Raw genomic sequence first — 14991 nt, 5'->3', positions numbered from 1 at the left:
GCTCTGGGGCTGAGGCTGCCCGCTCCGTCCTCCGGGCCGGGGCTCGGGGTGTGTGCACGGGAGCGTGTGTGTGAGTGTGTGTGTGTGTGTGGAGGTTCTTTATTGGCCTCGTTCGCGTCGTGTGTGTCGTGTCCCCCCCCGCCTTCTCCACACTCCACCCAGAAATGATCCAGTGAAACTAGGAGGAGGTGATTCTCCTCCTCCCTCCTGCTGCTGCTCCTGCTGGTCTGGAAGGGACTGCAGGAATCTGGCTGTGCTCCGCTCGGAGGCAGGGGCTGGGGTCGGGGGGGAGGTCGTTCTGTGAGGAGAGGGGGCCGCCGGGCTGCAGCTCTGCCGGTGCGCGGCGGGGTGCGTGGGGGGCTGCTCGGTGGCTGACCATGGGGAAGGACCAGGAACTGCTGGAGGCTGCTCGCACTGGGAATGTGGCTCTGGTGGAGAAACTCCTCTCTGGGAGGAAAGGAGGGATCCTGGGCAGTGGATCTGGAGCTATTCCCTTATCCAGCTTACTGAGGTAGGGACATCGTTCCCCGTCAGACCTGGGGATGTTAACCTCCTCTCCCCTATCATCATCATCACCATCGCCCCTCTCATCTTCCTTTCCCTTCCTGCATCCTTCATAGTAACAATAAATCGTTCACTCTCTGGCCAAGTACAAGTGTGCCCGTGTTTAAAGTCACAGGCAGTCATTTTATTAATATAGCGATACTGAATTTCTTGCCTTCAATGCGTCAGTAAGGTACTCGTTCATTCTGTTACTAGCTGTGGTGCAGAACTTAATGTTTTTATTGCTGGGCTAATATGCACAATATACTAATTGTTCGCCCTTTGATATTTCACCTTCAAATCACTACTTTTAATCACAGGTGGAAGCGTTAATCACAGTCAAGGCATTGTATTGTGGAATTTTGTGTAAAAAGCCATAGCTTCACCCCATACCCTCACCCATAGTTGCTACCCTCACTTGCAGAAGAAATTAGGCATGCCGTAGTAATGAGCCTACAAAACAAAGAAAGGGAATCTTTTTTATGAGAGATCATCAAGGCAGAGGAGGTGTAAAACTTACGGAGCAGGTTAGGTAAGAGCAGCGTTACTTTCAAGGTACCTGGATTTAGTGGAGTGAAACTGGGTTACTGGCCATGTTGGGTGAAAGGACTTAACTTTAGTCATTAGTCATATCTCGGGCAATCTACAGCATGGCTTTGATGTTAAGTTTCATTGTGCTCTTAAGTAAGAGCATCATCACAAGCATTTATGACATTTGACAGTATTCGAACAAGAGAAGGTCTGCAGCACACAGTCCAGTGCTACTGTTCAACACTACACTAGGCATAGCAAAAGGAGACTGACTGAAACACTGTTGACCTAGAAATTTAATAAACTGGGGGTTTGTTTTGGTTGGTTGGTTTGGGGTTTTTTGTTGTTTGTTTGTTTTTTCCTGGAAAGAAGGAAAAGGCTTAGAGAAATGGAAATTGCTTAAATAAAAATATATTTGTGATTCTATTGCCAGTACCTCCTCGTCAATATATTATTTCAGTGTTCCCTATCAGAGAAAATTTAGTGTAACTGTCCAAATTACACCTGTTTAAGCTCTATCATAAGGTCTTGTTATTTTAAAGCTGGTTTTGGTGCTGTAAACAACAGTTCAGATATTCATAGTTTGCCAAAGTTCTGTGGTGCCCCAGTTCAATTAGTTATTGCACTATTGTTTAATTACCAGCCCATTGACCAAAATCAAAACACACTGTGCGATTGCTTTCTGTGCTGTGCTTGAATAGGCTGCTTAGCAAGGACTATGCCAGATAATTGGTTGAATTTAAAATATGAGTCGTCTTAAAATGTGATACCCATTTTTTGTAAGTACAGGAGTAAGTTCACTTCAGTGCAATGACTAGCCATTTATAATCCAGTTCTACTGCATGATTTGTGTAGTGACTTTCTGCAGGGCTAGTGCCTGTGCTATATTCTTGCACTGTTACTTTCATGTTGTATATCATAAGTTCTGTATATCCAGAGGGAGTGTATTTGCTTGTGTTTTTCTTTTTTATTATACAGCAGTGTTCTACTTTGTGTATAGAGAACATGTTGACCATGTGTTTTGTATATACAGGTGGATCATGACAGTCATTGTTTTTTACTCAGAATTTAAGTATTTTAGGTTGTAAACTCAACCGTAGTCTTATTTTTTTTCTGGAGGTGCACTTAGCTTAAAGAGAAGTAAAGCAAAGTAAAACATGCACTGTTTTATTTATGATATTTCTTGCTAATGTTATAAAGAAAGGCTATGGCTTCTGTAAATGTAACTTAAAAGTAAAAATTTAGCATACAGCTGCTAAAATATTTCTAATTTTAAAGAAGTCATTTGAAAACATTTAAAAACAATTCAGTTATGGATTGATGCATAAACATTCACAATCTAACACACTATTGAACATAATGATTTTTAGAGGGAATCTCAATAATTTCATTGACTTCACCAGGATTGGTCAAAGTAGAAGCTCCTATGCATTACAGAAAGTGTTTCTAAGAAAGAATTATATGTGCTAGGTATTTTAACATAGCTTTTTTTTGAGAAATTGCATGATCTAACTGATGCCAGTAGTTATAGATTAAGTTCAGAATGACATGCAAGATTAAGGTTGGATCTATCTTGGTACAGAACACATGGAAACAGGAGGAGGTACTGAAAGGAAATCATACTAGCACCTTGATCCTGTTTAGGAAATCAACACTTACTGAAAATAGCAAAGTTGTACAAGAGCCATAATTGTACAGTATAAAAGTTTAAATTTGAGGTGGGCGTGATCTGGAGATTTTTTTCAACAGAAAACCAAGTGAAGTAGCGTACTAGTAGAGCTATGCTAGTATTTTTTGCATACAGTTTATTAGACTAAAAACTGCTTTTGAAAGTTATAATTAACAGAAATCAACAGAAAAAAATATAGGGACATATTTTTCTTCTTTTTATAGAATCTTTAGGAGACATTGTGTTTGACAGTAACTCCTGGTGTTTCATTTATCATAATTATTGCTCAGTTCCTAAAATGGTGCCCCAGAACCGTACCTGTCCTTTTCTGGTGAGAAAGGTCCGTGTCGCCATTCCTTTTCCTTTTCGCAACGCTCTTCCTTAGCATTAGTTGGAAAAGTCCAAGTCTTTCAGCATAGAATGGACTAATACTGTGCCTGATATGTTGGTCTACGTAGCAGCACACTATCCCTTTGGATTTCTTCTAAGTGCGGGAGACAACTCAGTTCATGCGGCTGAACTCTCCGTGGCTTGATGCCTTTTTTTGTGGAAATTTGCTTTGCAGTAATTATGTACCTTGTGAATGGAGTTTAATATTCATGAATTGACAAATGTGCATCGATTGTTATCTGAAACAAGGAACAAACTATCTGAGCTCTGATCTCCTATTTACATTTTTGTAACAATTTTTTTCTGACTCTTGGTGTATTTTATGGCACTTGAGGGAGAAATAGGGCAAGGCTATATATGGTTGTTTTATAGCTGAACCTATTCATTGATGTAATTGCAGAGTAAATTATCTAATTTTTAAAGGGCTGACTTCTAACTTATAAGTCATTATATTAAATTATGACAACAGTTCAGGAAGACAACAGTGTTCCAGAAGGCTATTTAAGCACGCATATAAATATGTGAATGAATTCCTGTGAGGATTTAAACACATGCTTAAAGGAGAGCATGTGCGAAGTGCATAAAAATGATATATGCTTAATTAAGAGGTCATATGCACCCAGATATCTGTAATAGATTCTATGTAAGACCGCATGCCCAAATTGATTCATCTAAAGCAATGACAACAGATCAGTGATGTTTGGGTGGACCGTATAACTTGTTCCAGTTCAGGAGGAGCATTTGAAGGCTCTGGGTCAGTCTGTGGGCCCCTACCTCAACTTCTATACTTTGCTCTGGAATATAAAGATTGTGGCTGAATATACTGACAGTGAATTCCTCAGATGCAAAAGTTAGCATAAGGCATTGCAACATACTAGAGCAAGTATAATCCTCAGTAAACACCCGGCATAGAGTAATTTAGTTGCTTCAACCTAGGTGTTTAGTGGCGTTTTATATGCCCATTAGTTTCTGAGGCACCTGCATGGGCTGATTAACGAAGAACCATGACCTGTGGAGATATATCTACATTCCAGGTGGCATACACTAGGACATCTAAAGCTGTGTTACATGTGCATGTAGGCTACAGTCTCCAACCCAAAAAATTAGTGCAGGGCTGGGATCTGTTCTTTTACTATGAAACAAGGATGTTTTGAGACACCTCGTAAAACATTCAGAGTTTAGAAGACCGAAGTGCAAAGAAAGTTTCTTTTCTCTGTTTCATATATTAAAAAAAAAAAAGGTGGTTTTTAGGTGTGTAGTAGATCGCAAAGAGAATTTTCACAGATTTTTAAATTATTTCACTGACTTTTGTGTTATTCCAGTATAAACTTTAAAACTTGAGAGTGAAATCCCGCAGTCCCTCTAACAGAATGTATCATTCAATTCCTGCATCCCAAATCCCTAAATGTACATTGAATGATTTAACACATAAAAAGAGTAATGTGCTTCTAACAAACCCAGTGTTTTTAGTTTACTTAATTTGATTATCTGAATATACGTAACATGTTTTTATTGACCAACCAGTTTTTCATTGTTGGACAGAGACAGACTTTGTTTCTTTCAAAGTGTTTTAGGAAAAATAGCTTTGAAGGTTTTTGTGTATCTCAGAGACCTTATATAATTTTGCCATGTGCAGTCATGTACATTCCTTTTTGTGTTATAACCGAAAGAAAAATGGGTAGTTCTTTATTAAATGCTAATTTTTAGTCTTTTTAAACTTTCCATGTTAAAAGAGCTTTGGATTTTTAACAGGGCTATGGGATAGGATATGAATTAATGTGAACTGGCAGAGAGTTAGTAGGGAAGGGTGAGTTGGCCCTTTCTTGCTCTTTGTTGGCTCCTGCCATTACACAGCATGGGAGGGCGGAGCAGCCTGCATGGAGCTGGTTTTTTCCCTTCTACACTTGGCAGACTGTGGCAGGGAATGGCTCCATTCTTTCCTTGTCCTTTCTTAGCGCAGCTACACCATGTATAGGCCTGGCCCAAGATATTTTTCCTCTAAAGTATAAGAAACTCAGCAAGCAGATTGTCAGTCTGCAAGTTGCAATCTGTTTCCTCATCTGTTTCTCAGAGCAGTGTCTTGCTCGCAGCAAAGCCACAGTTTAGCCTGATGGCCTCAGTGCATGCTGAGAACCACACAAATCTACTTCTATCCTTGTGCAGAGCCCTGTGATTCATTCAGCTTCCTGCGCGAAATCAGATCACACTTGGATATGGCTTGTAGACCAGAAAGTATTTAAAATACGGAAATACTTTATGAAGCTTTAGTTAAAATTTTAACAAAGTTGTTTTCACGTTATAATTTAAATAACAAATGGATCACCTTATCAACAAAAATAAAGGCACTAGTTCTGTTTTTCATTACAAATAGCGTTGTTTAAAGTAAGAGAAACTTTCTTAGGTTGATTTTATAAAGAGATTGTATTATATGAGGTTTGCAGTAGCAGGGTTCTGAGCTTACATACTTCTGAGGTCACTTGTTTCTGTGTTAGAAGGTATTTATTTCAGACAACCAGCACAGGTAATAAAATGGCAAGTATTTGTTACATATAGGTCAATAGGGCATCCAATTAGTCTATGCTTGTTTCTAATTTTAGTTACACTCCTTTTAATTAATAGATGGAGGGGTTTATACTGATGTCCCCAGCAGAGACAAGCATTCCCAGATTCCCCAATTACCTTCTTTATCCTGTTAAGAGTAGGAAACTTAAAAGTCTTTTGGGGGCATATTTTTTTCCTTTTGTCTTTCAGTATGAAATGCAAATTAATGATCACTGCAACACTTAGTTCATGCTGTTTGGTATTAGTGATAGTTGATTGCTGCCTTGATTCTGCATGTCTGCCCTTCAAATGTAAGAGCTTCTCTTAAAACTTAACCTTCATTTTGTTATTTTCTACCTTTCTTAGACTTATTTTTATTCTTATTTCTGATAAGTGCTTTCAATCGAAGTGTAGACAAAATTTTATCTATGGAATTCCTTAGATTTCTTCACAAGTTTGAAACATTTACCATATGTAAAGGTAGCAATGTGGGCAGTATCCAGGACATCTGGTAGAAATCTCATTGATAAGGGCAAGGCACTTCCCAAAGTTTGTGCAATAAATCTTCCCTAGGAACTCAGTGTGATCTGGGATTCACAGCTCTGTAGTTAATCTCCATGGATAAACTTCTCACTTCTCCTTACTCCGGATCTTGTTTTCAGAGTATTGTTCAAGTGTACATTCTATTAATTTTCTAAAATGTTAGACCAAATGTAAAAAATGACCAGCGAGAACTGTAGATCTAGTAGTATATTCTACCGAGGTCATACTGTCTGCCCATAGATAGGATCGAGATATGGGATGTAGCAGTGCTGGGAGGACTGTTGGAGCTTATAATGGAGTCAGGAGAAATAATAAGAGAAATTTTACAAACATGTTAAGGAGAAGGTAAGGAAAATGCCCAGAAAGCTGAAATGTCTGTAACTTAAAAGAATTCTTTTAGAATTCTTCTAGAATTCTTAGCTACTAGATAGCTAATGTCTAACTCTGCAGAGGACCATATAAATGCATTTTGATCACCATCTTGTTTTCCCTCTTGTCTGACATTGATGATTTTAGTAGTTTGGTAATTCAATAGATTTAATGCTGCTTTATACATTTTTAAAATTGATACATGACATTGCTGCTTTTAAGTGGTAGTGTTATAGCAGAACTAAGAGGGGCAATAAATGAAATAAAATGAAGAATGATGTAATCTGAAAGGTCTGCTATCTTGTGACTTGTCAAGGTTGGAAATGTTATGATGAGCAAATACAGATGCTTTTAAGACAAGCATTTTCACAGTCACTGCACTAGTGATGAAGAAGAACATAACCATGTTTCTAAAAATCTACAGGTAAATTCTGTATTTGCCTCAGTTTCAGTTTGTATGGGTATTCATGGATGAGCTATTAAGGAACTGCTTATGGCTCTAGGCCATTTTTTAATTGCCCTGACACAGGCACTAGTTGAAGCATCCTATAAACTGCTTTAATTTATGTTACTGGTATATAATCCCTAAGGGACAATACAGTGTAGAGTGCAGTTACACTCCCTTTCCTTCATCCTGCTTGCCTGGGGAGGTGACATATACAAGAGTTCCACAGCTGGAATTCCCTTTTTGCCATGGAATTTTTCTGCTGGACACTTCCAATCAGAGTACAGATCCTAATCCTTTTTATTACTTCCAGTTAAAATATTTTGACAACTTTTAATGTTAAATGTGTAAGGCATAATAAGCAGTGTTAATTCCTGCCTACTAATATGACATTTTCATGTACATGGATCCTTTTGGGAAGTAGGGAATACATTTTGTTTGAACTTTATAGCCTTTATGGGAAGACTTTTATTACTTTTTAATTACTTTTTCCTGGTGACAGAATTTTCAGTATGTTCACTTTGCATTTAAGAAGTGATACAACAACTCTTCTGTACCTAATTTAACATCTATGAATTTCTAATAACGTACATGTATCTAATATAAGAAAGGTTCTGTGAGATTTAATTCCATCAGGTTGTGCTTTTATTAAAATCATTTTACACTGTTTCCCATTTATTGCACATACGTTTTCTAAAGAAAGAAAAATGCTAAAAATGACAGATTGAGTGCAATTTGGTTCCAATTTAAAACACCCAGTGGTAGCTATTTTTCTATAGGTGTTGATGTCTGTGCTAGGTGTCTAAGTTCCCATTATAGCCAGTGGAGATCTAGCCAATACAGTTAGGGAGCATAGGTTAAGACAAAATCCGGGTAGAATTTCTCTCCTTTTGTATTTTATAGCTGATTTGAATGAATTCGGAAGTAGTAGGCATTAGGTACTATTACTATTAGGTACTCTATTGATTATCTGGTCAAGAGACAGAATCCTGAATGGTTGAATTTAGACATGCATGAAAAATACATAAAATGCATGATGTTGTATCACATGAGGTTTGTTACCAATATGCCAAGTGTGCAAGAATGGAGTTAGAAAAACCTTAGCTGGAGTTGAAACTAGTGAGGGATGGGAAGGGCAAAAGTAAGTATGTTGACAGCAAAAGAAAATGTGGACCCACTGCTCAGTGGGGCAGGAGACCTAGTGACAAAGCACATGGAAAAGGCAAGACACTCATTGCGTTTTCTGCTTTGTTTTTTTTTTGGTGGTAAAGTTTGACTTCCCAGGTTCCTGAGCCTACTAGTAAAATTTGTGTGGCAATGAAGCATTACCCACAGTAGAGGAAGATCAGGGGAACACTTAAATTCAAGGGACCAATGTTACTGCGAGGCCACTGTTATCTTTGGAAGATCATGTCAAACACGGGAAGTTTCTGATGACTGGAAAAGGAAAATGTCATGCCCATCTTCAGAAAGGGCAAGAGGAATGTTCTGGGGTCATCAGGCTCATCAGTCTAACCGAAGTCCTAGGGAAAGTTACAGAGCATAACCTCATGGAAGTAATTTCTAGGCACACGAAGGACAAGAATGTGATTGAGAACAGCCAGCATGGATTTACCAAGCTCAAATCATGCCTGACCAACCTTAATTGCTTTCTACAATGAGGTAACTGCCTCTGTGGACAAGAGGAGAACTGTGAATGCTGTTCAACTTTACTTTAGAGCAGTCTCTTTCAGTCAAAATAGTGAGCTATGGACTGAGAGGATGATGAGATCGGTGGAAACTTGGCTGGACTGCATGGCTCTGAGGGTTGTGATCAACAGTAAAAACTCCAACTGTTGGTGTCTACTAGAGGGTTTCCTCAGGATTCAAAGGCCAGTATTGATTGCAATATGTCAAGTACAGCAGGTTTCTAGATGCTACCAAACTGAGGAGAAACAGTTCATAAGAAGAATTGCTATGAGGAGGGACCTGGACAGGGTTGAGAAATGGGCTGCTTGGAGCCGCTTGAAATTCAGCCGAAGCCATTGTGAAGTCCTGCAGCTGGGACTGAATAACCTCTTGCACTGCTACTGGCTTTTATGTCAGGTTGGACAATTTTTTGTGGTTTTCTTCTTTTTCTGTCATATTAGTCATTACAAAAACATCAGTATCACATTTATTCTTTGAGTTTACACATTAGTAATTTCTTTCTCTTGTAAGAATGGTGTGATTGGTGTGTGGGTTTTTTCCTAACCCTTCATAGCCCAGACAAGTGCTGGAATAGGTTAAGTTGTAAAGTATTCATGTTGTCACAGTGTGAGAAGTGTCCAGGAAATAGATGCCTTTTAGGGAAGGAAAAAAAAAAAAAAAAAAAAAAAAAGAGCTTTATAAATTAGAATTTGGAATATCTTCTGGAATAGGTATTTTCCCTCTGCATATTGCCGGAATTTCAAACTTTTCTGATGTAACTTTCTAGGGTGTTTGTTACTGGTAGTTCTGAGAGTTAACTGTGAGTTTAATGTCTTCCATGTTTACTTGCTGACTTGTCAGGGTCATTGTTTTCTATTTATTGATGTTTTCTATTTATAGATATACTAGATATGAGTAGTGAATCTGTGTGTCTAGGTTATTTTTGCAGATTAAAGCCCCCAACATATTAATATTAGCAGTTTGACCCCAGAATCTCAATTAAGTCATTGATAAGGTTTCCTAAAAAATGTAATTTACACTTATTTTTAGTTTTCAATTTTCTCGAGTAATTATTTATCCACTTCCATATCCTCCTTGTCATCTGTATAGCTAATTTGTCAGATTATGCTTGTAAGTAATTTGCAATCACTCTGCTTCCTGTTTTGTGCACATTTATTGCAGAGCAGTATCTTGCATAACCAAGTGGTCTAATGATCTGCCAGGGATCTTCTCACATAATGTGCACAAGTAACGTTTCAGAGAACCAAATATACCAAATGTAGAAATAAAGCATATGTTATATAGTATATGTATGTGTTACAAATCTGTTGTTTGCCTGTCACAATAGTTAAATCTATCCCCTCTATTTTTACTTTCATGTAGACTATGTAAGTCTTGATTTCAGAAGGATAGGAATCATGACATAAGCAGAAAATGAAGCCTCTAAAAGAATGGCATAGGCATGTGTTCTGGGTGAGGAGATGTGGCTAGAAGACAGGTGAAGGGAGAGAGACCTGAATAGGAGTATTTGGAGTGTTTCGGCAAGCAGGCTGTATATAAAAATCTGAAACGGCTCGAGTACTAGAAATGGTTAGTAAAGGAAATGGGTATAAGAATTGAGACTGGGAGTAAGAAATGAGACTGGCTGGCCATGGAGGTTAGCACTAGTGAGGAGTGGAAGAAGCAAGTTTAGGAGACAAGATAAAAAGAACAGGGTGAAAGGAGTTACATTCAGCAGAATAAAGAGAAAATGTATATCCACTGAAACACAGTTTTCATTCAGAGCCTGACATTTTCATATTTCCTTGTTATAACAAATATTTGTGAAATGCATTTGCAAACTGTCTTATTTTCTTTTAGTGCTAAAATAGGCAGTGGCTAATAAAGTGCCATCAGTCGTTCCATTAGTTTCAATGGAAGAGGTTGTTGTGATGGATATAGAGATCCTAAATCATCTGGTAAAGTTTTGCCAAGATGACACCACATGGTGGAAATTTCAGGAGTTCTAGTTTGCTTTTTTGTTAGTGGTAAAAATAAGGTTGCTGGTGCAGTTTTTATTTAGCTGCCTGAATGTAGACATTGTATTTTTTTTTAATGACACAGTCCTGTAGTCTTTTCTTTCACAAGGTTCTTACCTCAGTTGCAGCCCAGGATAGACAGTGCTCATTGAATAAGCAGTTATTAAATATTTTTTATCCTTACTATTCAATGTTTAGCCCCGAGCCTTATTTACTGCGCACAATTCAAACTATTCTCTAGAAAAAGAATGATTAATTTTTCTCCTGGGCTTTTGTGGGGTGTTTGTCACTATGGTATCAGACTGCTTCACAACATTAATGAGTTTACTGTCACAGTACTACCATGACCGAGTAGGGGTGTTAATATCTGCAGTTCACAAATGCTAACTGAAGCACAATTACATTATGGTGAGAAGTATCCACTGACTTGGTGTTTCTAACTGGTGACTACAAGGAGCTCACTTTTCACAGTATTAATACAGCTAGTGTAAAAACAAAGGAATGGCTCTTCTTGGTCAGAATGAAGGTCCATCTAGCCAAGTACTCTTCTCCAGTAGTGACTGGGAGTTAAGAGGCTGGTCTTAGAAGAATATAGTAGCAAAGCAAGCATATAGTAAGTAATATTTCCTCCAGTGTACTCTCACAGCTTCCAACAATTTACAGCAGCTTTCTGAAGCAGATGTATTGTCTTTGTATTTAATAGCTCCAGTGGATTTTTCTTCCATGCATTTGTTCAATTGGTCTTTGAAGCAATGCAAATTTTTAGCATTCATAGCATCTCACAGCAAGGGTTTCACATCTTTATGAAGTATTATGTGAAGAACATTCTCTATAAATTAACTAGCATTTTATGTGTTGAAATGTATCAAGATCTTTTCAGATGTTCAGAGATTTGTTTCTGGAGTGCAGACACGGATAGAATCCAGTTCTGTGGTGCAGCATTAAGCTGCTGTTACTGTTCTTGTTTAATTGATTTGGTAAGTACCAACGCACCTTTTAATACCTTTGATTTTTCAAAAAGAAGAGAGTTCTTATTCAGTCATCCTCGTTATAGGGGATAGGCCTTCAACTGTTCCAAGATCAGCGTTCATTGCACAGGGAAAAATAATGTGGAATCATGTAATTATTAAAGCTAATACATATGTGTAAGCAGGATGACTTAGCACCAGCACTTCAATCCTTGCCTTTGAAACCTCAATACTTTAATACACTTTTCTGTATATATTTTTATATATATTTCCACAGAAAAACAAATATTTTTCAACAGAAAAATATATTTTTTTTGAGAATATAGGTATAGACTACCTGTGTGGTGGCGAACAGAACATAATGAATTTGCAGATGCCTCTATTAATTTACAAAAAATACAACTCCTCATGTGTATCTAATATCCTTATAAAAAAATGATGTGGAATTAGAGGTGCTGGAGGAAAATTTTTTTCTTTTTTCTTTTTGCTTTTTTTCTTTTTGGCAAGTAATGATATACATTTGAACAAGATTCCCATTATATTACCTGAAGCAGCAAAGGTGAGGCAAGGAAAATCAAACTTTAATTGTTGAAAGTAATTTGTGAAGATGGAAATGAAACAGCTGCATGTAGGGGAAGGATGTTACTTTCCTTTCTTCTTTTGTGGGAAACAGTTATTGCAGAAAGAGCACGGTCACTCCCCAGTGATGAAATGTTTCCTCCTATATATCATGCCCTAGAAAGATAGTTTGAAGCACAAATGGGATATGTATCATTTCCCCACTTAAATTGACAAATTAGAGTTAATGAATTACTTCAGGAGTAAGCTTTACAGTAGATGAAGCCAGTCCTGGTGACTGTTACCACGTTGGTACTGCTTAACCAAAAAAGAGAGATACTTCATTCAGCCTCCATGTCTCTGTCATTCAGGCAAGAATAGATGAAGGAAAGGTGAAATGAAAAGTTCATTAGACACTTGCAGGCCCAAGAATTTTGACATAATGCCAGTGTTTGAAGGCATACCCATCCCGTGTGATCTGAAGAAGAATATATGTCGTTGATTTGGAGCTGCCTATAACCGTCTAAAAATGTTAGTACTTGATTGTGACATTATTGTGATAACTGGTTTTGCGCACTTCTTGAATTATGGTGAAGATTATCAGAAATGCAACCAAGAAAGAGGATTTGGATCCAGATGCAGATTTTGCAGAAAATCCTGGAGAAACAATGGGACATACTCAGTATGATGCCATTGTCTGATTTCTTATAAATCCCAAGAAACTGATCTTGGGGAGCAGGTTCAGGCTTGGGCATCAGCTGGGTTTAGAGGTGGGCTATTGAGAAAGAGGGAGTGGAATCATGAGAAATGCAGCGAGATCCAGAACCTCACAGGTTAGGGTTCCTGTACTCACCACTCATTATGATCTAGATCACATATGTCTATTATTTTAAAAAATACACTGCTTGACAGGCAAATTTACTTTGAAGAGATGGAAGCATGTACTTAAAAAGCACACACCTTAATGTTTTCTTCAGTTCAAGGACTGAAGTGGCAAATGTTTCATAGGGTTAAAGTTGCAGATGTTTGGTCAAGTGATCTGTATGTGTATTTTACACCTGCTTCTACATCTAACAAGCCACTGCTTAATGAGTTGCCCCAGGGGATAGTAGTTTATTTTGGGATATTTGCTTCTCCACTCCAAGTGTGCAGAGCGCCAAAATCTTCATATTAAGATGGAAGTATGTTGCACTAGATTTGAAAATACTGCAATCTTTTGTTCTTTTTTTAAAAAATATATTTAAATATATTTTTTAAATAAAGATAATAGTTTAAAACAAGTAAATTTTTTGCTGAAAGATCTGGGAATTTATATAATTAAAGGGCTCTCAGCATCAAAACAAAAAATTGTTAGATTTCAGAAATACTTCTAAAGTGTTAACTTGTGAAAAAAAGACTCAGCCATGCTGAAATAAGAATGTTTTCTTTTAATCCTGTATTTTCCCTTGTTGAATGTGTCTCCTACAATCAGAAAAAGAATCTTTGGCTTCTGTTGCTCACTGACTCAAACTAGACCAGTGACTTCTTCAGTTAGTGTTTAGGAGTAAGTTTTATTTGGTTGAATTTTTTAGTACTGTTTCTCAGAAAATACTAGATATTCATCTCATAGCTAAACAAAATTGAGCCCGTTTGTGATGTGACTATTTTAACAATGGTAGATACTCAATCTCTTAATTTTTCTGTTTGTGAGGATTGTATAATGGAAAAGTGGGCTTTTTGTGGTCAGTTTTCAAAACATACTTGGAGCTGACTTTAATCATATGGTCTCTTCACTCTTTTGATCAAGCCTGAGGGTGTACAAGAACTCCGAGACCTAGACCCTCAGCACCAGTTATGACAAGGTATTCTTGCCACAGAAATAATTTAAGTGCTCCAAAACTGTGTAAGAGTTACGTAGGTATAAATGTCGGAAAAGGATTAACAGCAACAGAAATCTTGTGATGTGTTTCCAATGCATAAATAGTTTTTGCCACAAAACAAACTTGCAACAGTTGCTTCTCCTCCTCTTGCTTTATAGCTCATCTGGTTGTAATAGGTCACAGACTCAGGAAATAAGTTTTGAGAAAAGCAAGTGAGGTTGCTAAGAAATGTCTGCTTTTTAAACAGCCAAGGGAGCATCCTCTCTGTTAGACTACCTACTTCAGTGGACAACCTCCAGGGAATGAATCAGCTAATTATGATGTTGGTAAGAGACAAACAGAGCTTTCTTTCCCTTCCTTCAGCAACTACATATTGTTTTCATAGAATTTTTTCTCATCATTATCCCTCCATTTCCCAGTATAACTGTTTTTCTCCCCTTCCTTTCTCTCACTGTGACACCAGCTTGAAAAGGGGGAAAAAGTTAGGAAGTGAAGAATCCTGAAGTTCCTTATGCCAACCTTGAAAAAGAGGAGCTTGCTGCAGATACTCACCCCAAGGCCAGGGAGTCCAGTATAAAAAAATTGAAGATCTAAGTTAATGCTTTTGGAGAATGCAGAAGGCACTAGATTTAACAATGCCATGGAAAAATTGAACATAATCAGGGCAGAATTCATTGGGAAGCTTGAAAGAACAGACACAATGCTGGGCAAAAGTGATAAGATCAGGGATACAGGATTGACTTGGGAAGTGGGGCATGATAACTTCCTGGACAGAGAGGTAGAGATCCACTTTCAGAACCTTCCTCAAAGACTGATGAAAGCTAAGGAGTGGCAAATAAATTTATTTAGAGAGTGACAAGAAGATACACATGAGTTGTTGGACGTCATC

General features: G+C 37.7%; 1 protein-coding gene across 1 annotated transcript in view; it reads left to right on the top strand.

Moving 5' to 3' along the window:
• The first annotated feature begins 377 nt into the window (after positions 1-377).
• Positions 378-14991, top strand: part of ANKS1B (ankyrin repeat and sterile alpha motif domain containing 1B) — a 425224-nt gene continuing 410610 nt past the window's right edge. Inside the window, 1 exon segment of the mRNA XM_010561984.1 lies at positions 378-511. Within this exon segment, the coding sequence (XP_010560286.1) occupies positions 378-511 (134 nt within the window).

This window comes from Haliaeetus leucocephalus, unplaced genomic scaffold (genome assembly GCF_000737465.1).
Source record: "Haliaeetus leucocephalus isolate CR32 unplaced genomic scaffold, Haliaeetus_leucocephalus-4.0 Scaffold151, whole genome shotgun sequence".
NCBI lineage: Eukaryota > Metazoa > Chordata > Aves > Accipitriformes > Accipitridae > Haliaeetus > Haliaeetus leucocephalus.
This window is presented reverse-complemented; position numbering and strand designations above follow the sequence as displayed.